Raw genomic sequence first — 22845 nt, forward strand, 5'->3', positions numbered from 1 at the left:
TGAGCAGAAACAAGTGGAGCTGCCTTGTTGGAGATGAGAAGTTAATCTCTAAAGCCAATAAAGATTTAGGGCAGTGTAATTGCTTTAAGATTTGATACTTAAGATTATTCAAACTTTAAATTTTTAACCCGGGGACCTGGATCATTGGCAATGGGGATGACTCGCGATGAGGGGCAGTGACACCTTGGGAGAGAACCCGTGGTGCTGCTGTGTGCTCTGGGATGGGGACCCTCAGGAGCTGGATGCTGCCTGTCCCCAAAAACACCAGCACTGGGTGGACAAGGTGAACAGGAGTGGGATGGGAAGAGCAGGTGCTCTCTAGGAGAAGGGGACTAGCCCTAATGGGGGTTGTAAAGCACAGCACCCCTTTCCCTCCCCTGCTGGATGGAGGGCAGAATTAAACCCCAATCTTTTCCACTGTAGTGATTTTACAGTGTTTTTACAGGAAGGGAGCACATTAGGGATGAGGTAGATCATTATGTGCTTATATTATCAGCAGTAAAGCAAAGTCTCTTTTAATTCCTAATTCCACCGTTGTCTGACACATTTCTTTGTGTTTCCTATTCATCCATATTTTTTCCCCTCTGTCTCCACTAATAGAAATTGCTTTGTTGTTAAACTCAATTTCACTCTTGACTGGATTGAAATATGCTTATTTCCTTTCTAAAATAATAATAATAATAATAATAAAAATCTAAAATTATTTCCACTCGTATGTGAAAAGTGAACATCTTTCTTCATGTAGGTTTGAATGTCTGAGGGTTTCAGAGGTTTATTTTCTAAAAATCTAATTGCATGATCCCAGCCTATAGCTGGGGGCTTTCCATTTGTTTCATCAAGAATTTGAATAATTCGGGACAATGTAGGATTTCCTCGATGAATTTTGAAGTCTTTTGGCAGAGATGGGGCTGCAAAATGAGACTTCTCCCACTTTCAGCCTCCTGGTACGGCAGCCTTTAACACAGCTGGGGCTGGGGGGCACCCAAGGGAATTGCCTTGAGCTGGAGAGCTCTGTGGGCTGGTGTCTCCTCCTCAGCCCCCAGTAGCTCCATCCTCAACTAATCCCCAGCACCGCCAGCTCCTGGGGCTGTGCCTGGAGCTGCCATCACCTTCACAGTGGGGCTGAGAGGCTGAGGAAGGTGCTGGAGGCTCCCAGGATGTTGACAACAAAAGCCACCTGTGCCCAGGTCCTGCATCTGCTCCACCAGCTGGGCTGGGCATCATCCAGAGCAGGGCAGGGGCTTTGTGCCGGGGTGCTGGAGGAAGCCCAGCAGGAGGAAGGGAACTCAGCTGGAGGCTCCCGATGTCCTCACAGCAGCAGGGCAAAGCCCTGGGCTTTGCTGGGCTCCCCTGCTCTTCTCCTGGCTGTGTCCAGAACAGGACAGTGGAAGGCCTTGGCTGGGGTCCGATCCTGCCCTGCCCAGTCGCCGGCACAGAGGTGTCCCCAGAAGGTGTCCCAGGGAGATGAGGCTCAGCTCGTCGCTGGAGCGAAGCACGGCCGGGGTCAGCCTGTCCCGTCCTCTCCTCTTGCCATCCCCGGGGAGCAGCAGCAGCAGCGCTGGCGGAGCCCTTTCCCTGTTATCTCAGAGAGAAAAGGGCAGTGAGGTGCTGGGCTGGTGTTGTGGGGATGCCACTTGTGAATGCTCTGATTGCGGATAATCAACCTGTGTTAAGGAGCAGTGCAGGAGCCTGGGGGGCCACCTCCCCTCCCCAGTTATGATGGCACTGGCTCTAAACCCTCCCAGCTGCCTCCTGGGGACAGCCAGGGCGAGGGGAATGGGAGCTGCCCTGGGATGTCCCAGCCTTGCACCCCCTCACCCTGCCCGGGCAGCGCTGGTGGAGAGCTGGAGCTTTGTTGGCTGTGGAATAAGCGAGGAGCAGCGTGGGTTTGTGGAATGTGAGATGAAGAGGCGCAGAGATCCCCAGTGCCCGGCTGTGGAGCAGAGCAGAGCGCCGGGAGGAGCAGGGCTTTGCCTGGGGAGCACCAGCATTTGGGGGGGAACTGGGACAGCGGCGCTTCTGTCCCCTCTGACGGGTCCCAAGGGAGGGCGTGGGAGACCCTCAGCTCCTCTTTGGGAGCTCGGGCTGTGGCTGCCGGGCTCAGGGACACCCTGCCCGTGGGCCAGAGGCACGAACTCCTCACAAACCCTGTCAGAGGGGCTGTGGGCGCTGTGCAGCGGCCTCGACTCCCCCACAGTATTAAGAAGCTGGAGAACTCTTGCTCTTCTCACCCCTGACTTGATTTACTTTAATTACAGCCGAAGCTTGTCCCTCTCGATTTGGCTGAACCTTCCTCCTGCTCCAGCACCCCGCTGCTCTCCGTGGTGACTCCCAGCCCTGGCACTCCCCAGCCCGGTTGCAGGGGGCGTGTGTGTCCTGCTGGGCTCCCTTTGGGGTGTTGACGTGAGCCCTGGGACCCTGGGTAAGTCCTTGTGAATTCGGGAGCCTGTCAGGGGGGTTTAAGCTCTCCCTTCCTCCCCGCCCCGTGGTGCAGCACTTTTCACCTTGAGCTCAAGCACGGTGAAGGTGGTGGTGTCACCAGGTCAGCGAGCTTGTTCCACAGGGGATAAAATCCCTCCTGTGGGATGCCTGGGGCAGCTCCTGGGCTCTCCCTTGCTGCAGGAGCTCAGGATAACGTGCTAACAAGCCTGGGAGGCTCCGCCAGAGGATTTTTCTTGTCCTTTCGATGCTAATCCGGTGGCTGAGCAACGGAGTGTCCTCCTGGGACCCCACCGGGCTGGGAAATGTGCTCAGCTGAGTGTGACAGAGAGGCACGGGGGGAGGCAAACCTGAACTGGCTGCTCTGAGAAGTCTGCCCGGCAAAAGGACAGATCCAGCCCTCCGGGCTGACTCTTTCCCTGACTTTTTTCCTGGTTCCCCCTCCCGGTGGGGGCTCTCTGCGGTGTTTAGCCTCAGATAACCTCACCCAAAGGGAAGAAGGATGCTCTCTTCCCTTCAGGAGCAGTGGTTCAGCATCGCCCACCCTGCCCCGCTGCTCTCCTTTACCCTGGCCTCTGTCCCTTCTTTGTTGCCTCTTCCCTGCCCGGATGGAGCGGGCAGAGCTGCCCACTGAGGGAATTGTGCTCCCCGAGGGGGTCAGGAGCTCCCCCTTAATGAACTGCAGCCATCCAAACGCACCTCCCCTCTCTGCTGCACACATCTTGTTCTCTCTTTAATTTTTAATTGCCGCTCTTGTTTCCTCTGAGCATCTCCCTTTGCAGCCGGGGAGCCAGGAGCCTTTCCTGACCGATAAAGCTGGTTCAGGTTTTCCTTTCACCTTTTGTGTTTGCTTCTCGGCGAAGGCGGGGTCGCTGCTGGGTTCAGTTAACGTAGTAAGAAAAATGCATGAGTTTCTTTAAGCAAGAAGAGAAAGGTGAATTCAGCGCTCGGAACACACAATCCTATTGGGAGCTGAGGAGTGATCCGTCCCTCGATTATTTTCCTCTGCTGAATTAGTGAATTAGCAGCTAATGGAAGTGCAGGACTCACAGTGCTGACAGGCTGGAAGAGCAGGAGCTTCCCAAATTCCCCGCGCAAGGCAGCGCTGACAGCCCTGTGCTGACGGGGGCTGGCGAATCCCGTGTTTTACACCTGACCTGGCTGTGCACCTCCAGCAGGTACCCGAGCACAGGCTGTGTCCAGGGCTGTGCTGCCAGCACTGCGGGCTGCAGCATCCCTGGGGATCCAAGCGCTGGAATGCTCCTCCTGTGAGCTCAGAGAGCCCATCCCGACTGCTGAGGGCTGCAGCCAGCCTCTAACCCTGCTGGCTCTGCCCCGGGCCGTGCTGCTGGCTCTGCCCTTAGGCGGTGCAGAAGTGCTGAACAGCACCACTGGGCTCGCAGCTGCTGTCCCAGGGCAGGGGGGGACAAAGATCAGTGTCTGCCTGGGCGTACCTTGCACCCCACTGAGACCTCAGCCAGGCAGACAGCTCCAGGGACCAGAGAACAGCTCCAAAGAACAGCTCCAGGGACCAGAGGACACCCCCAGGGACCAGAGAACTGCCCCAAGGACCAGAGAAAAGCTCCAGGGGTCAGAGAACAGCCCTGTGAACCGAAGAACTGCCCCAGAGACCAAAAAACAGCCCTGGTGAACAGAAAGCAGCCCCACGGACCAGAGAACAGATTCTGGGACCCTCATGATGGGTAAATCCCCCTCCAGGCAGTGTCAGGTGCCCTCTCACTGCTGCCTGTTAGCCGAGAAGTGTTTCCGAATTTCAGGAGTTGAAAGGAAATGTTGCATCTTCTGGAGGCTGCAGTTACAGGGACTTCAAGCTGGTGGGTGCATCTTCAGCACCCACATGTTCAGTGCTCTGGCAGCAGCAAGGCCACCAGTGCTGCTGGAGGAGTCCCGGGGTCTTTGCTGGTTCCTCCGAGTCCCTTTTCAGCAGTCTCGGGGAGCTCCTGAGCATCCCGTGCGTGGGGATGCCAAGGTGGCTTTAGGACACTGCCATCCCCTCCCTGCTCTTTGCCCAGTGCTCTCTCCAAACACCATCAGAGGAGCAAATTTAGGGCTTTTTTGGCTGCCCCTGGCTGGGGATGCTCGGTGGCACAGGTCAGGCCGAGGCTTGGAGCCTTTCTGCCTTGTTGCTGCAGAGATGGGCAGAGGCGTGAATGCCGTCGGTGGAGCCAAGTTGTTTCATGTCAATAAAAGAGCTCCCTGTCCCCAGCAATGTCGCCTGGGGGGGACAGAGGAGTGCCTAAGTGATCCTAATGCCCAAAGCATTTGGGCATTGCAGCTCCTGCAGTCGAATTACCTCTCTTATCTCAAGGGCAGGACTGTGTGCTGGGAGAACTTAAGGAAGTGGCCTGTCACAGCTCATCACAGCTCCGTGGTTTGCTGTGATTCTCCCCCTCTGGGATCATTATTTTTCCATGAAGACCCAGTAGCTTGAGGCTTGAGAGGAAGCTCGGAGAAGAAACATGGGCAGATCCAAACCCCAGGCTTTGGAAAGCACTGAAGGAGAGGCCAGCACTGGAGTGGGGAGTCTCTGGAGGGTCCTGGGGTGCCTTTGGACCCCCAGCACACGGGCACTGCTCACCAGAAGCCAACATAAACCCTGTCGAGGCTGAGCAGTGATGAGTGCCCATCTGTGACCTTTGCAGGAGTGTATTTTAAGCTTTATTTCTGGTGGGTTACAGCCTCCCTGCATTTATAACCCCGTTCCTGCAGCTGTGGTGACCCAAACCATCACATTCTGCGCAGCCATGGCTGGTTAAGCAGCTTGGGGACTCGGGGTTGCACAGTTACCAAGGATCAGCTGGAAATTCCCAAGGTCTTTTGCTGGGCCAGTGGTGCAGGGTGAGTCCCATCTCCCAGAGGATGCTCTGGTGTCGGAGCTGGAGCTTTGGCCCTGCCCCAGTTACAGGCAGAGCTGTGGAGGAGCTGCCTGGAGCCTGCACCAGAGATACTCTGTGTCTACCTCTGGCTGGGCAGGGGCTCTAACTGGTGCAAAACTGGTTTATTTTGGGCCAGCTGGCTGCTGAGTTGGTTCTGTGCATTCCCTGCTGCTGCTGGACTCGGAATAACAAACATACGTGTGTCTGTGTGCTGTATAACTTCAGCATATTGATTTTTGGGGCCATTGCTTCTCAGCTGCCGAAGAAGATAATTCACTGCTTTATTACCATCCTTGGAATTTAGATTTATCCCTCCAAACAGAGAGCTGGTAGTTAATTAAGCTTTTGTTTCGAGCAGCAGCACAGGGAAAGGACTGGCTGCTGCAGCGCTTCTCCTCAGGGATGAGGGCCCTGGGGGGATGGGGAATGCCACATTCCCAACCCTGGGGTGATGGATCCTGCACGGATGATTCTGGTGGGAATTGGGAGTGGCAGAAGCAACTCTACCTGGCTACCCAGTCCCAGTTGCTTCCTGCTGCCTCCAGCACCCTGCCATAATGTGCATGGAGATTGACAAGAGCAGATTTCTGATTTTATTATATTTTATCTTTCCTGGTCAGTGCTGCAGGAGGCACCTGAAGGAAGCCAAGGTGGCTGAGCTGCCTTCTGCCTGCCCAAGAAACAGCCAAACCCTTTTCCAGCCCAGGATCAGCTCTGGCAGGAGGAATGGCAGGACACCATCTCCTCCCTGGTCCCTTCTCCCCTCAATGTCACTCACCCCTCAGTCTTACAAAGTTAATGTGTGGTGCCTCGCCACACCCCAGACTTTTCCTGCTGGGAAGCCGCTGCCATTGGCACGATGCAGAGCTTGTGGGATGGACAGAAGGACGTTGGCATGTCCTTATGGAGGTCAGAGGGTCCCATCCCACAGATCCATTCCACGCTGGAACTCTGGTCCCCCCTGCTCTGCACTCCTGGGTGAGATGTTCCCTTCTCCTCCCAGCCTCGTGGGAAGCTGGCTCCTGGCACACGCCAGGCAGTGGCTTGGTTGCTCCACCACCCACTCCATGCAGTGTTTATGTGCATTAGGAAGGTTTCCAGCCCCATGGAGCTGAGCTGATCTTGGAAAGAAGTTCTTGGAATGAAGGGCTCTACCTCTTGCTGCTGGTTCTGGAGGGCAGCAAGCAGGAAAACACCAGGTTTTGAGGTGGTTTTACAGCTCAAATGAGGACTAAGAATTCCTGTCAGAGCAGCAGGAGCTGGGAATGGAGTAAGCAGGCAGGAAATCAGGGGTGGCAGGATCCCCACAGCACCTTCATTAGTCTGCTGCTCCCCTCCTTGCCCACTGGCCAGGTGAAGAACGCCAGGTGGTTTTTCCAGAGGAGGCCAGAGGCTCCCAACTGCACCTAAAATGGCTGGGACTGAGCACCCTGGCTGGAGTTAGGGGTCTGTCCATGCACTGGGGCTGGTGGTGGTGCCCATAAGGTCCCCAGAGGATGGGCTTCAGAGAAGGGAGTCCTTACCAAGATGACCTGAGAGTTTGGGTTTGGCTTGACAGCGCTGACTGCTGCTCCTGAGCCACACTTCCTGCAAATCCTCACTCTGTGCATCCATCTGCCACATCCTGCTGTGATCCTACTCAGACCTGGAGTGGCAATGACTCCTTTCCTGTCACCTTCCCTTGCAAAGCGTGGATGAACACAAAAATCCCTCTGTATTTCGGAAGCCCTAGAGAATAGGGTTTTGTTTCTCACTCCTGCTTGGATAAAAAGTGCTGTTTCATGGGGAGAAATTCTGTTTTGGGGTAAAATTTCCAGCTGTCTGTCCCCGAGCTCGCTTGTGGCTGGTGCTGTTGCAGCTGATGCTCCCTAGCTCTGCTAATCAGGGTCACCCCTGGTTTCCACTGGGGAGAAGGAAGCAGTGTGAACATCTGGGATCCCTATGGAAATGCAGTATCACAGCAGCATTTCCTCTTCATCAGCCCCACAGGAGAACACTGGGATTGTGCACAATCAAGGTTAGTTTGTAGAGGAGTGGGTGGCTGGTGCTGGGAGGGCGTTGGAATTGCTCAGTGCTTGTGGAGCAGATCACTGAGCCAGGCCAGGGGGGTGGGGCTGAAGGGAGATTTCTCTCTCTGGAAGAAAATGGGATGGAGAAAGGCTGGGGAAAACCATGGGAGGAGAGCATCCCACCGTGGGGAAGGCAAGGGATGGCTGTCCCCCAGTGTCACCCTATGCTTTATGGCACCTGTGGTGGTATCCAGTGCAAAGGGGGCCAGCCAACCATAGGGCCAGCATGGCATGAGGGGGGCCTTGCTGGCACCACAGCCCCCCCAGACCACAGCCTGGTCCTGTCCTGTAGCCTGGCCAAGAGTGCACAGGGGGGACAACGTTGTCCTCCCAGCCATTCTGTGCCCACCCCGGGGGGCTGCATCCTCCTGTGGGGTGCACCCATCCTGGCTGCGGCTGGAAATGGGGCATCTCTGGGCTCTGTGCACACTTGGCTCCTTTAAGTCCCAAGTTTTGGGAGGCTTTTTGTTCTTGTCACCTTTCACAGGCGAGCCGGAAACCCCTCTGCTGAGCTCAGCACTGCTGCTCCTGCCTCAGCTCTCACGGCCCCTTCTTTGTCTTCCCAAGGACACCGCCCTGATCCTCTTGGCAGCACCCACGGATACCCGGGAACTTTGGGAAGCCACATCGTGGGCCGTGACTGTGCCCCCCAGGGAGAAAACAGGGTGATGGGGCCGCAAAGCTGCAGCCTGGTGCTGTCAGAGACTCCAGACCCGCCTTTGCCCGCAGGGGAGGTTCGCCCTGCTCCTAAAACCTCCCAAATCAAACAGCACCTGGGCACGGTGCTCGGTGGCATTTCTGGTTTGACAGCCCTCGCCGAAGGACCATCCCTGCCTCCCGAGGTCCCCACAACGGGGGCTGTCACCTGCGCGGGGATGCTGCCGCCCTCTCCTCCCAAACCCGGCCATCCTCCCCCCAAAACGCCATCCCCTCTCCTCGGGGGGCTGCCGCACCCCCACCTCCCTTACCCCCCTGTCCCGCCGCCTCCTCCGCGGGGCCGGGTTGCCGCTAGATGGCACGCGGAGCGCGGCGGAGCGCGGCGGAGGCTCCGCGGGGCGGTGCGGGCGGTGCGGGGCGGAGCGGAGCCGCAGCGCGGGGTGCGCGGAGCGGAGCGGAGCCGAGGGGCCCGGCCATGGGCTCGGCCGGCAGCGGGCAGGGGCAGGGGTAGGGCTGGGGGGACGTGTCCCCCCACTGCCCCCGCCATGCGCCCCCGCGCAGCCCCGCGCCCCGCCCGCTGAGCCCCGCTCGCTGCCGCCCTCGCTGCCTCTCGGGGGGTGCGGGGCCGCCCCCTGCCCGCAACTTTGAACGATGATCACAGTCAACGCGGATGGCAAGATAATGGTCAGAAGATGCCTCGTCACCTTGAGACCCTTTAGGTAAAGTTGGTGTTTCCTCCTGGCCGCTGCCGCCTCGCCCGGCTCCTGCGGGTGGGGAGCGGCCGGCGGAGCGCGTTGGGTGCGGGGGGCTGCGGCTGGCCGGGCTCTGTGGGAGCCTGCGGGGTTGTGCGTGTGCGGATTGAGCCCAGCTCAGGGTGTCAGGGATCCGGGCGGGTCTGCCCGCGGGGCAGCGTGCGGGTCGTGCAGCTCTCGCTGGCTGCCGGCTCCCGGTTCGCCGCACCGCCGGTATCTCGGGGGTTATCGCAGGGCTGTTCAACGCTGGCTTTTTTAGTACCGTCCTCGGAGATGCTGGTACTCGGGGGGGGATTCGGTTCCTCTGGTTTAAACCTGCTGGTGCAGCTGGGGACTTTGAAACCCACCCTGAACCGGCAGTGGGGCTGGGGTGGATGTCCAAACCGGAACCCCTCCGGCTCCAGCACACCCGTACCCACCCATTGCTTTATTCCCCTTGTTGGAACTCCCCATTTTTGCTTCCATACCTTTGCTTCCCCTCTCCAGCTTCTTTGCTTCACTGGAGATGTGCTTGGGTTGCTCCCGGGCTTGAGACACAGGGGAGGTGTCGGTAGTTGCTTGGTTTTCCAATGGGGAGCGGCACCAAAACCCCTTAGAGATAGAGGGGAACGCGCCGGGGGTGAAGCTCAAGGTGGGGTGAACCCAGCCCAGCGGTTTCCAGCGCTCCCCGCTGTGTTTGGAGGTTTGGGATCACCGGAGGGATCTGCTCGCTGCCTTTTTGCCTAGCCCAGGCTACCGCCCGGCGCTGGGAGGGGGGACAGGCTGTGCTTGCGCCGCTCGCTTGAGCCCAGGTGTGGAAAGGTCTCTGCCTCTCCTCGGGAGCTGCTTGGCTCTGCTTGCCTGGAGGGATTCCTGCCGCTGGACCCCGCGGCACCGCCCTGGGACCGGGGAACTTGGCCAAGGGCATGTCACAAAGTGGTGGCAGAGGCGTGAGCGTTCCCACAGCTCAGGCTTGCTCCAGGTGGAGCAGGGAGTGACTGTGAGAGACACGCAAAGGGCACACTCGCCCCAGGGAATGCTCTTTGCCTGGCTGTTTGCTTTCTTAACTGCGTTTGAATTCCATAGAGAGGAAGCGACTGGCTCGAGCATCCCTGTGCCCTGGGAATCACTCCTGGAGCAGGGGAACCCGGTTTTCAGCAGTGACCTGGGATCAGGGTGGGGAAGCACGGGGAGTGCATTTCAGGGTGATCACAAAGTGCCATCAAGGATGAGGATGTGTGTGGATGAGAGGTTTGTGACGCCTGGAGGGTCCCTGGTGTCCATAGCGGTGTAGGGCACCTGCACTGCCCTGTCCATGTGTCCTGGGCTGGCTTCTGCTCCCAAACCAGTACAGACCAGAACCACTGGGGTTACCTTGTTGCTAACAGTCAGGCTTTCCCTGTGCAAGAGGAGAAATTCCCAAGACCCTCTCCTAGCTGTGCCACAATGTCCAGGACCCCTGCACCTCCTCTATGCTGCTGTCACGCTGAGTGTGACCCTCCATGCCACAGTCCTGTGTCACCTTGCTCCCAGCCCAGCATGGGTGAGTGTTGGCACTGCCCAGCTCCAGCCATAACCTGGTGCAAATCTGCTCTGCTCCCCTAAAATCAGCACCCCACAGCTGATGTGGGTCAGGGATAACCTGCAGGAGTGGGAGAAGATCTTGGCAGTCGGGATGGGTCCTGTAAATGGGTTCCTTGCTGCTGGCTGAGCAAAGCTTGGCTGCTCCAGGGAATCCTGTGGTGCAATCCCCTGCGTGATGTAGGCTCGGGGCAGCGGTGCCATCGGCAAACAGCACACAGGAAACCTGATCCTGTGCACCAAAACATTTCATTAACCACCCTCCAGACACATTAGCAAAGCAATGCAGAGCCCTGAGCTGGGAGAGTGCCTGCAGGAAGGGAAGGGGAGAGGGAGCAGATCACTGTGGAAAACACAGGAATGTCCAAGGGTGGCTCTGACTTCATCTCAGCAGCAAAGGGTGTCTCATTTGATGGAATTCACCGAGCAGCCCTGGTCCAGCTCGCCCAGCTCTTGGCTCTGTAGCTTCATTTGCCAGCTGGAAGCCAAAGCCAGGCTTTCCATGGGACATCACAGTGGTCAGTAAGAGAATTCACCCTGGTCCCCTGCATGGAGGACAATGCCCATGGCTGAGCATCACTTTGACAGCACCATGACCCTGTCAGGCTCCAAGCAAAAAAGATTTGAGAGAGAGGGGTCATTTATTAGCCTGACTTCTGCTGGTGGGAATGGTGGTTCAGCATTTGGGAGTTGAAAACTTCTCTAATCCAAGATGTTACCCGACTCTGTAGCCCTTGGTTTCCCCAGGCACCGTCATAATATTCTCCCCGTGGGTCCCAGCGGGGTGATGTGGCACTGTGAGCACAGAACTGGTGCCACAGTCCCAGTGCCACAGTCCCAGTGTCACAGACCCAGTGTCACAGACCCAGTGTCACAGTCCCCTACTGCTGGGTGCTGCTGGCCTTCCTCCCCCCGCCACATCCCAGCTCAGCACTCAGACCCTCCTGGTCACATCCAGCTTTCAGTTCCGTGGGCTAAAATCCTCCATGACTGGGACATCACCTCCAATTTTCATTTAAGACTTGAGGAATTTTGCTTTCTTCTCTTGTAGGCACTGAGCCAGAACCCTGAACTGTGACCATTTCAGTTTGGGGAGGATGTGGAGAGGGACTTGGCACCAGAACTGTGCCTGAGCAATGAATTATACCTGACACTGGGTGACAGGCAAAGCCAGCATGAAGGATAAATGTTATTTGGTCATTGGAACTCCATAGTCTTCAGGGAGTTAGACTTGATTTTGGGGGAGAGGACCCACTGCATTTGGACCATCTGGGATCTGGTGCATTTTACCTACTTTGTGGCATTTGTTTTCTGTACAAGGAGTTTCCACTCAGCTGAGGCTGGGCCAGGCATTTTTGAAAGTGAAAGAGATGGGGTCCTCAGGCTGAGAGAGGGCCCTGCACTCTCCCTGCTCCCTGGAGCACTGCTCTGGGCTGGGTGCACTCATCTCCCAAGGACAGCAATTCCAGTTAGGCTCCGATTCCTTTTTTTTTTTTTTTAATTTAGGAAAAAAGCATCTTGCATCTCCCCTACCCTCTCTGTAATCCAGTCAAAATGAAAAAGGTTTAGTTTCCTAGGGAGATGGTAGAGCACAGATCACCTTTGTATCTTTTTCTTCCCTTCCCCTTTTTCTTTCTGCTCGGTGTTTAACGATCCCTCCTTGCCAGACTATAATTACGGAGATTAAAAAGCATCAACAATGTCTTGCATGATGATAAAGATACTTTCAATAGGAGGTGTGAGAGCAGGACCAGATCTGAGTATTTATCCAGGTAAAGCTTTGTTAAAGTGCCCCTTGGGGGAGGGGGTACCAGGACTGGGCTGTGGGTGGGGTTTGTACCAGGATGTGCTCCCAGGAGGGACCCTGGGCTGCAGGACTTGGCTGGGCTTTGACCCCCTTCAGCTTCTTTCTTCTCCACCCTGCTGTTGTCCTCTCCTGCCAGGGAAGCACCATGGCAGACAGGGTTCCCTAAGGACAAATTCAGCCCTCCAAAGCCAAGCTGGGTGCAGCAACCCCCTCCAGTGTGTTCCTGAGAGCCCTTCCCAGCCCCAGCACCACGCTGGGTACAGGCTGTGATAATGGCAGTGCACTAATGTCCCCAAATCACCCCCTCTCCAAGCTATTTATGGGACACCACGTTTCTTTGCAGCATCAGGGATGCTCTGCTGCCTCCACAATCACCTCTCTGCTGGAGCTGGACCACAGCTCTCTCTCTGAAAACCCTTCTCCCAGGTCTGCTTAGGGATGGGGGCTGAGGTTTGTATCATCTCTGTGTGCAGATGCCACAGCTCGATGGTTCAGCAGCATCTGCTGGGGAGGGGGTGGCTCTGCTCCACTGGTTGCTGCTTGTGGGGCTCACCAGCCCTGCCTGTAGCCAGGCCTTTAGGGATGGGAGTCTGGATCAGTGAGCACACAGTGCTTTATGTATCTTCTAGGAACTGCTTTCCACCCCTCCAGGGGTGGCTCATTGGGAAATTAAAGGGACCTCAGCTGGTCCACACCTGCACGGGGATGTCAGGCAGTTTTAGTGGTGCACTTGAGCATGCCCTTTCCCGGGTGGATCAGCTCTCCCGGGTAAATCAGCTCTCTCAGGTGGATCTGCTCTCCCAGCCTGGCTGTCAGGCAGTGTTTGTGCTGGTGCTGAGCTGGCAGAGCTCCTTAGTGCTGATAAGCCCAGGGTGTTGCTTTTCTTCCTGATTAGGTGGGAGATGAGAAGGGGATGAGAGGCTGTGCTGTGCTGCTCGTCCAGAGCCCATGGCCAAGTGCCCCTAAGCCGCTGGGGTTGGGGCAGGGCTGCTCCATGGGGATGGACAGGAGTTAGGGGCCTGTCTGCTGTGAGCCAGGCTGATTCTCCTCAGAGCAGGCAGAGGAAACCCTTTGTTCTTGAGCTGGGTGCTGCTGAGAGTGAGGCTGCCCTGGGTTTTGGGGCTCAGGTGTGTGCTGACTGTGTGACAGCAGCATCAGAGCTGGTGGGATCCCCTGCAAGTGCCATGTCTTGTCCGGGAGCCAGTCCAGGCAAGGAAAGCCTGGCCATGCTGTGCTGGGACAGTAGGGAGCTGCCCTGGGAGCTCCTCCTCTCGATCTCCCTGGGGAAGCCCAGCCCTTCTTGAGCTGCTTGACCCGGTACTTGAGCTCTCCACAACATCTCCAGTTGCTAACGAGGGCTTTGAAGCAGGTCACTTTATTTGTTGGCCCTTTGCAGCAGCACATAATTGCAGTGCTGGTGTGTTGCAGCCCAGACTTAAGGGCTGGTTCCTACTCCTCTGCCTTTTAGCTGTGTAGGAATGCTTAGGTGGAGAGCTGTGGGCTCCTGTGCACCTGGAACAGCCTGGGTGGCTGTGCTGTGCCTGTGTGCAGCTCCCGAGCCCTGTGGAGGATGCTGTGAGCTCGTAAAGGGGAGTTGGAAGCTCCTGTCCTCTGTGGTTTGCTTTTCTTTGGCTCAGGGCTGCTGAGAGGCAGAGATGCCAGCGGGCACCCCTGAGGGCTTCCTCAGCTCCCTGTCCCACACAGGATCCATCTGTGGTGAGACAAACCTGTTGTTTCACAAAGCTGGCTGGGGGCTGTCTTTTCTCTTTCTCCTCCTCGAGATTTCCCCTGCGTTTGGTGGCTGAGATCACGCTGCTGCTCTGGGAGCTGTCACACCACACCTGGCAGTGGCTGTGCCAGGGCTTTTCCCGTGTGCCTGCTGCAGGATGCTGCCCCTGCACGGAGTCTCGGGGATGATGGCAGCATCTCTGAGCAGTGGAAGGAGGCCAGACATCCATCCCTTGGCACAGAGCTCTCTGCTTTGCACTCCCTGGTGCACAACAACCAGGCTGGCACAGAGCTCTTCCCTTCAGCCTTTCCACCCCCTAAAGAGTGGCTGGCCTGAATTTGGCCTGAGCAGGAGCAGTGCTGGGAGCTCCTGTCCCTCACTGGAGGTGAGGTGCAGATGACATCCTGCCCGGCTTGTCCCCTTGGGAGCTGCTTCCCTGCCAGCCCGGGTGGGCAAAGCAGGGATGGGATGGCAAAGCAGGGATGGGATGGCCCCAGGCCACGCGAGTGCCGCCCGTGCAGGTCCCTCCGTGTCCCGTTGAGCACGGGGCTGGCCACGGTGACACGATGACAATGCTGGTGGCCTGGTTACAGCAGAACAAAAGGCTTTCTTAAAGAAAATAAAAGGGCTTTTTTTAGATCCTTTGGGAGGAAGGGAAGGTAAAGGTCTCTCTTTGCTCCTCTCTCCCAGAGGAGCGCAGGTATTGTTTATTGTCGTGGTTCTTGGGCTGGGCCTGGTGGAGCATCTTACAGGCAGCTGTGGTCTGGCTCAGCTTCCCCACTGAAGATGCAAATCCTCCACTCCCCCTTGAGGGCAGGGCAGGATTCCTCAGGTCCTGCGCATTGGAGCAGGGGTTTCAGAGGGGGTTCTTGGGCAAAACCCCCCTGCTCAGTGCCAGGGTTTGGGTAGAAGCGTCCTGGGGCTCTCTGTGAAGTGCACGTGGGTCTGGCCGTGGCTGGGGTGAGGTGCTGGTGGGGCTGGGGCTGCCCAGATGCTCCCTGCCAGGGCTGGGTGGGGATGGAGCAGTTGGAAAGCTGGGATTGTCCCAGACACCCAAACCCAAAGTGCCACTTGCTGCTGTGCAAAGGGATTACCCACCCCAGGGGTGATGGGGCTGCCCCAGGAGGGAGGAGCTGGCTCCTCCTCACACCTTGCTCCAGCTCTGTTTTCTCTCCCGCAGGATTTTCGTGCTGGGCATTGGATTTTTCACGCTGTGCTTCCTGATGACATCGCTGGGAGGGCAGTTCTCAGCCAAGCGCCTGGGGGACTCCCCCTTCACCATCCGCACCGAAGGTGAGCGCGGCTCCGTGTCGGTCCCACCTGCTGCTCCGTGACCCCCACGTGCACGGCCCAGCTGAGCTGATGAGTGCCAGGCATGCAGGAGGATGGGTGCTTGGATCTTCCATTCCCACAGCTCCCTCCTGGCCCTTTTTGGGGTTATCAGGATGGCTCAGGGTCCTGTTGGCCTCTCTTGCCGTGGCATGGGTCACTTTGCCATGTGGCTCAAACGTGGCTGTGCTCACGTGCAGAGGTGTGACATGGTGGGGATGAATGCTGGAGGGGGGGTGCTGGCCCTGGCTTGCAGCAGAGGGATGGGGAAGCAGCGGGATCAGAGTGGTGTGGGTTGTGTGGGCTGCCACTGGTCTGACGTGTGGAGGATTTGGCTCAGGTGCTTGGAGGTCTCGGTGGGTTTGAGCAGTTTTGGTCTGCAGAGAGTGGAAATTGTTCCTTGGGGAAGGGAAAATAAAAGGCCTTTGTGGTTTTATGCAGGTGCTGAAATGTAGAAGAGAAATATTCTAATTTTTAGCAAGCGTGTGTTCTGTTGCATTTAGCACCTCTTTTGGTGAGACATGAAGTCAGCTCAGGAGACACTTCAGTGGTGGGACAGTCATGTCTGCCCTTGCTCTGGGAGGACTCTGCTGCCATGGATTGAGCTTCCCCTGACTTTTCCTCTGAGATTCCAGTCAACTTGAGCTCCCCTGAGCAGGGTGAGATGGGCTTGGTCAGGCCACTGTGGTCCTCTTCTTCTCTGTACCAAAACCATGGGAGGATCTGAGCTCCACAGCCTCACCCAGGATGTGATTTTGGGGCATTAAATCCTTTCCTTGTGGTGCTGGAAGCAGTGCCAGCTGCTTCCCTATAGAAGGAGAGGGATAAAGTGGTGGTTTCCAGAAGCTGCATGGTGTTTAGCTGCTTAGCTGACTTTCCAAGAGTTGGATTTGCAGCCCGTGGCAGCTGGATTTGTGCTCTCCCTATGGATGGAGCACACGGTGGCTGATGTTCCTCCCCCTCTGCTCCCACACTTGTTCCCATCACCAGCTCCATTAACCCCTTTTCCAAGGGCTAGTGTTTTCCTGGTGACCTCAGCCTGGTGGCAGGGTCAGTGCTTTCAGTGTTTCTGCAGTTGCTCAGGGTATGTGTCCCCTGGGGAGGGTGTGTTTTGTGTTCCTGTCCTCAAGCCAAGCACACATCCCAGCATGGCTGGTGAGTGAAGTCTGGTTTTAGGGGATTTCTTCCTTCTTGGGATAAGAAGCAGCACGAGGAGAGTGGGCATAAGCCCCCAAACCACTGCCTTCCCCAAACCTTCTCCAGACCTGGCTTTTGAGGAGACAGGTTCTGAAAAGATTGCTGAGTTTGAAATTAAAGGTGTCACTGTCCCAGCTGCCCTCTGTCCCAGAGGGGCCCCAGTGCCCCTGAAAATCCGTAGAGAACTGAAAGAAAGGCAAAGAGAGACCGATGAACTGTGGGACCAGCTGAGACATGGCACAGGTTGTGCTGCAAAGAGCAGCAAAGGTTTCCAGAAACCTGCAGAAGCACCTGGTGTCAACCCAGAGGGCTCTAAAATTGGGGTGAAATAATGGCAAAAAGACCATTCCTCAGCTCTTTGCCCCCTTTCTGGATGCCTTGGAGTGGCTTTTCCCATCCTTATCGTTGTCATCAGTTCAACCCAGATCTCTGAATTCACTGACTCCATCCTTGCCTGTCTCTTGTTTATTTGGAGCAGTGTCAGCACAGCCCTGGAGCTGGATCAAAACAAATCTCCTTTTTCAGGCCCTCACACCTCAAATCCTCCACGCTTAGGGGTTCAGGTGATTAAATCAAGGTGTGTAAAAGGGCTCACCCTCCTGCCTGATCCTCTTTGGATCTGCTGAGGGGCTGTGAGCACTGGCCTTGCTGGTTGGGAGAGATGCTGCTTTACTCTGAGGTGGTGCAGGTTGAATGTTGCATCTGGTAATGCCTGGCTGGTCTCATTTAAAGAAGAAAAGAAGTAAATTATGACCTAGATAATCTATTTTTTCAAGGTTTTAGTCTCTTAGCTGTCTAACTGGGTAAGGCAAGTCCTGCTTTGTTAGAAAGCTCAAAAATTCAATGCAAATCCAAATTTTTTTTCCTATATTCAGTGGCTTTGCCAAACAAACTATTGCTTCCAGATGAATTGCTGCACATTTGGCTGTTGCTCTGCTTCTTGTTGGGGAAGATGAGCTTCATTCATGGCCTCATGCACTGGTTTTAAACACAAAGCATCCTCTCTCCTGTCTCTGGAGGAAGATAATGAACTGGGGGGAGGTTTTGTTCTTTGTCCCCAAAGCTTGGCAGGCACAGCCCGAGAGGCTTTTTCTCACTCTTTAACACCTGGTTCAGGCTTTTGGGGTTCAGCCTTTCCTGTCACGCTGCTTTGTAGGGCCTGGCTGTGCCCCAGGGTGATGTAGCTGTTCCCAGGTGTGAGGAACCCCCAAAGCAGAGCGGGACCGAGGCCTCAGGGAATGTCCAAGCCAGGAGCTGGCCAGTGTCACTGCAGACCTCCCTCTGTCACCTGTGGAAGGCTGGGGCTGTCAGGGGAAGCTCTGATGGCTGGAAAAATGAATTATCCCACCCCATGGAAAAAGGCAGGAAGGATGATGCATCCTGGGCAGCCTCCCATGTGCTCTGGGACATGGGGAGTCACAGCCTCTGCAGAGGTGGGGAAACTCCATCCCTGCAGACTTTGGGAGCACACCTGGCTGATGTGAGGCTGTGGGCAGCTCTGACCCCCTCTGTTTTTTGGAGCAGGAGGCCGAGGAAGGGACTCGAGAGGTCTCTCCTGGCTGAGGGGATGCGGAGCTCGCGTGGAGGAGCGTTGAATGAAGGTGGAAGTGGGGAGGGTGGGAGCAGGAATGGATGTGCTGCTTTTAAGCGCTGTGAAGTCTCCAAAGGTCTGTTTGAATAACAAACTGGCATTTAATTAACACATGTTCTGGATCCCAGGGAAAGCCAGGAAATGTTCCTGGCGGTTACGGTTGCTGTCGAGCACACAGTGCTGGGCTCTGGGCTGGAGGCGAGCTCAGAGGAGCAGATTAATTGTGCTGAGCTGGTGAGCTCTTGGTGTGAGGAGGGGTGGGAATCTGCACAAACCTGGGTAGGTTCATGGCCAGTGGCTTGGGAGGAGTTCCTGGGTGTGTGGCCTCAGGTTTGCCATGCCCAGGCCTGAGTGTTTCCCAGGAATGGGCTCCTGGTGGGGAAGGAGCCTGGTCCCTGCTGCTGTTGCCTGCTCCACCTGGACACCTGGAAGTGCCCTTTGGAGCATTTTTCATTAATTGATGGATGGTGCAGGGAAGCTGCCAACATCCTCCTCCATGTGCTTCTGGCGTGGGCTGCTCTACAGTGGAGCTGGAGTATTTATTGGGGTGGGCTTGTGGTGGGTGAGTGTCAGCTCCTGCAGTCCTTCCTGGGGCTGATCCCAGCTTTTGTGGCTCTTTGTGCTGCTCCTTGTTCCCACATGTCCTGCCAGGCTCAGCTGTGCAGGGGAAGCTGCCCATGCCCTTCAGTGCCTGCGGGGCTGGGGGATGTTAAAAAAATCATTTGCTTCAAAATCATCTGCATCCAAAAAATCCTTTGGGTTGTGGATGAATGCTAAATTTCACGGTCCCTGGTCCAGTTTAGGCTGGGGCTGTTCCTGTTTCTCCCTGAGCGACCTGCCCAGCCCAGCCTTGAGCCTCAGCTATTGCAATTCAAAGGGAGACGTGAAAATGCCCCAGCCCTGCCCAGAGCTTTCTCGGCTCCTGAACTGTGTGAGCAGCCGGTCATAACCAAAATAAACATAGATGTGAGGCAGGAGCATGAAAAGGAGAGATGGATAATGTCACAGTCCAGAAGTTAATCCCATTTAAAATTTGATTTTTGTATGTGAATACCTTTCTCGGAGGTTCTCTCCAAAAGCCAAGTTTCTCGGTGTGTGCCAGAAATCATTCCTCAGATGGATTCTCTGCTTGGTGATTCGCTGCAGCAGAGGCTTTGCATCTTAACAATAAATAAAAAACCCCCTTCTGAAATGCAAGTTATTTTATCCTAATCCTCTTCTGTCAAGTAAACACAGACAAAGGTTCCTTTGTTTTGAAATGGCCACTGAGAGAATTTGTTCTGCAAACAAAGATGTAGATTAAAAAAGGGAACAGAGAAGTCTATAAATTTTGAATGTGGGAGATGCTTTGGGAAGGGCTCTAGGCTCAAGAGATTGAGTTTTCTGTGCCCTCTTCTCTCCTCTTATTTAGAATTTAATATGTTTGGTGATGCTTTTTTTTCCCCCCCCAAGCATCTTTCTTGCTGTTGTTTTACTGCCAGAGTCAGGGGGCAGGAGGCTGATGCTGAAAAAGCACCAAATTCTGTCATCATGCTGCTGGCAGGGATTTGGCAGTGATCCCTCAGCCCGTGGCTGTGCCCCAGGCTGGATTTGGTGGGATGTACACCCCGCTGGTGGAACTTGCTGCTGCAGGGGATTAGCGGGGGAAAATAGGTTATTAAGTGTTAAAACGCGATTAGATGTGGCTGGAATATTGCCTGCAACTGCTGTAGCTGGTTCAAAGAATCAAAAGCCTTTGGATTCCTCTTGCTGTTGATTCCTGCAGGGCTGGGTATGAGGTGCTGGAGGAATTTGCTGCAAATGCAGGGGATGTGTAGGACAGGTCCTGATACCCCGAAACGGCTGGAGCTGAGCTCTGCCCTCCTGCTGGGCTGCTGGTTCTTGCAAGAGGGTTCTGATTTGATTTCAGCTGACCTTGCTGGGACTTTGGTAGAAGGATTTGGAGTGATTCACAGGTACCTCTGTGCCTGGGGTCACTGCTGCAGCAGCAGTTCTGGTGCTGAGGTCCTTGAGTCCTGCTGCCCTTGGGAAGTGGGGGTTTGCTGAGCGGCTGGAGCTGTGTTTGCTGTTCCCATGACTGTCTTCTCAACCCATTTTCGAGTGTTTCCTGCTGCTCAGCTGGAGAGCTCAGCACCTGCCTTTTCCCACCCCAAAACGAGTTCCCAGCAGCATCTCCAGCTGGTTTCCTGTGGCTGACCACAATTGGGCTCCTGTGTTGTGTTTCCTCGGCCGCTTTGGGAGCAGGATCGGTGGGAAGTGGGATGAAGGAAGGACAAGGGTGGGAGGGAGCTGATTTTAGAGCACAAGCTGGAAAATAGAAGGAAGCAGGGGTGAAGCTCAGCCTCTGTGAGGCTGTTGCACCTTGTCCTAGGTTGCTGAGATGTGTTTTGGGGTCTGGTCTCCTCAGGGCTCCATGATATGGACCCTGATGGGCTGATAAGGAGCTTGTGGGCTAGAACAGAGGTTTTCCCAGTCCTACACCACCAGGACATCGGAGCTGGGCAATGGTAACTGGACCTGGAATCTGTCTGGAGGTGGGCAGTGCACCAGTGCCTGCAGGCACAGCAGGATTGCAGGTCACCAGAGAACAGCTTCTGCTGCAAAAACCTCTGGGATTTGGTCATTTACATTCATTTTGGAGGGAATAAAAATAAATGTGGAAAAGTTACGGAGAAAGTCTTCTAAGGAAGCCTCCCCTTGCTGGCTTGGGGTGTTTTGTGCCACATGCAGACCATGGGGAAAGCTGAGCACTGGGGCTTCCTTGTGGTGTCAGAATGGCTCTGGTTTGCCACGTTGGGCTACGGGACTCTCAGGAGAGATCCAGAGCCAACAGCCAAGGCATGTTGTGCTGGAGATGGTGTTTAACATCACCCAGCAGGAATCCTGCCCTGCTCTCCTCAAACCCCCTCAGTATTCCAGCTCCTGGAGTGCTCTGCCTCTCCTGCTGCTGTCACTTGCTCCAGCTCCTGGAGTCTCACCTGCTTAAAGTGATTTCTTCCATCACTGAACACAGAAGAGGAGAGAGGGAGATGTTTAGGGCTGTGCAGCACAGCTGTAAGCTTTGGTATTTGTGGCTTCTTTCTCTCCAGAGCAGGGATGTTGTGGAGGGGCAGGAATTGTGCTGCAGATGATAATGCTGAAGGTTGCTCGGGGTTTTGTAGGGCATCTTCACCATTTCAGAGCCACAGCACTGTGAAGCAAAGGGATCTTGTGTTATTTCAATGCCTTGGATTGCTCCCTGAGGAGTGGAGCAGAGAGGCCAAATAGAAATGTGAGAACCTACACGATCTCCTCAGAGGGGTCCTTTGCTCCTGCTCCTGGCTCTGCTGCTTTTCCTTCTGTTCCAGCAGCATCCCAGCTGAGTTAGTGTGGCCAGGTAACATCACCATTTGTTCTCACAGAGGATGCAGAAGGGTCAAGCTCGGATTTGCTAATGATCAGAGTGAGCTTGGGTAACTCTGTCATCCCCCCTCGCAGTCAGCCGTGCTGGGAGGGGAGGAGGAGGAGGAGGAGGAGGAGGAGCAGGTCTGGACCATGATCCTGACCCACTGTGTGCTCTCTCTCCTTGTGAGGGATGACAGCAGAGGAGGGCACAGCTTGGTTCAGCTCTGTCCTGGCTGCACTGAGATGCTGCTCAGCCCAAGGGAGCTTTAAAGTAAAACACAGATGTGTTCACCCTCCCTCTCTCTCGGGAACAGTAATTTCAGGACCCATTTGCAAACTTGGGTCGCTGCCACTTGTGAAAGATCCCAATCCGCTTCTGGGCAGAGCACACAGTCCTTCTGACAGGAGCTTGGGTTGGGGAGAATACCCAAAAGTTTTTGTGGCTTTGGGAATCCCTTTTCTTACCTGCTCTGGCTGCAGAGAGCAGCCGTGAGCGAGGGCCTGGACTGCAGCCTCCTTGAGACACAGCACACAGACTCATGGTTCCAGGGATGGTCGTGTTCCCTTTGCTTTAAAGAAGTCATGTGAGTTATAAATTTATCTTGCTGCCTTTAATGCTCAGCGGAGGCGACAGGAGAACCAGTTGTGTGAGCAAGTGACAGTGACAGGGGGCACGGGCAGGGGAGGGAGGGAGGGAGGGAGCCGGGCGGGCTCTGCTCGGCAAAGTCAGTGCTAATTATTCCCAGTTTCTTCCTGAGTGAGTTATAACCCTCTCCCAGGCTGCTGGTGTCATGTTTTGATGTTGTCTGCTGAGCAGCCCTGGGTAACTGCAGTGCTTGTAAGCAGCTCGTCGGGATCAGCGGATGCTGGAGCGTGTCTCGCCGGCAGGGCCCGGGATGCTGCTCCAGGAGGAGGAATGGGACTCTTCTCAGGGTCTAAATCCACAGTTCACTTATGTAAAACTCCCTCAAAAGGTTCCCCTCTTCCGTCCCCTCTTCCTGCACTGCCTGTGGGGTTGTTATCCAGGCGGTTTTCCCCGGTGCCAGGTGTGGGTCAGTGTTTGGTGTCACCTCCTCAGCACCGGCTGGGACCTGCAGATCCTGCACGTCCCCAGTGCTTTATCTTCCTGCTGCTGCATCCAGAGCTGGATTAGACTCTCCTGGAGCCTGTGGGTGCCAGCCAAGGGGAAGCCATGTGGAGGAGTGTGCTGGGCAGCTCTTCAGTGCTTGGGGCTCACTTCCAGCCTCTCTTATCCATCCCATCCAAAGCCACTCCATGAATCCTCGGAGGCTGGAGCAGCCAGCTGATGCTGTAAGAAGTTGTCTGGTTGGTGCCAAGTGGAGCTGGCTGGTGCTGGGGGCATTTCCTTGGTGAGGAGCTTTGCTGGGACCTGATGGGCTTTTGATTTTTCCTGGAGCAGTGGGGTTGGCTCTC

The 22845-nt window shown here is 55.7% G+C and overlaps 1 protein-coding gene across 2 annotated transcripts in view; it reads left to right on the top strand.

The window, feature by feature from the left end:
* Positions 1-8713: 8713 nt before the first annotated feature.
* Positions 8714-22845, top strand: part of MGAT5B (alpha-1,6-mannosylglycoprotein 6-beta-N-acetylglucosaminyltransferase B) — a 65055-nt gene continuing 50923 nt past the window's right edge. For both annotated transcript variants that reach the window (XM_069032776.1, XM_069032775.1), the window contains exons 1-2: positions 8714-8781; positions 15091-15203. In XM_069032776.1, coding sequence (XP_068888877.1) covers positions 8714-8781; positions 15091-15203 — 181 coding nt within the window. The remainder of the gene's footprint in view (positions 8782-15090; positions 15204-22845) is intronic.

Source organism: Aphelocoma coerulescens, chromosome 18 (assembly GCF_041296385.1).
Source record: "Aphelocoma coerulescens isolate FSJ_1873_10779 chromosome 18, UR_Acoe_1.0, whole genome shotgun sequence".
NCBI lineage: Eukaryota > Metazoa > Chordata > Aves > Passeriformes > Corvidae > Aphelocoma > Aphelocoma coerulescens.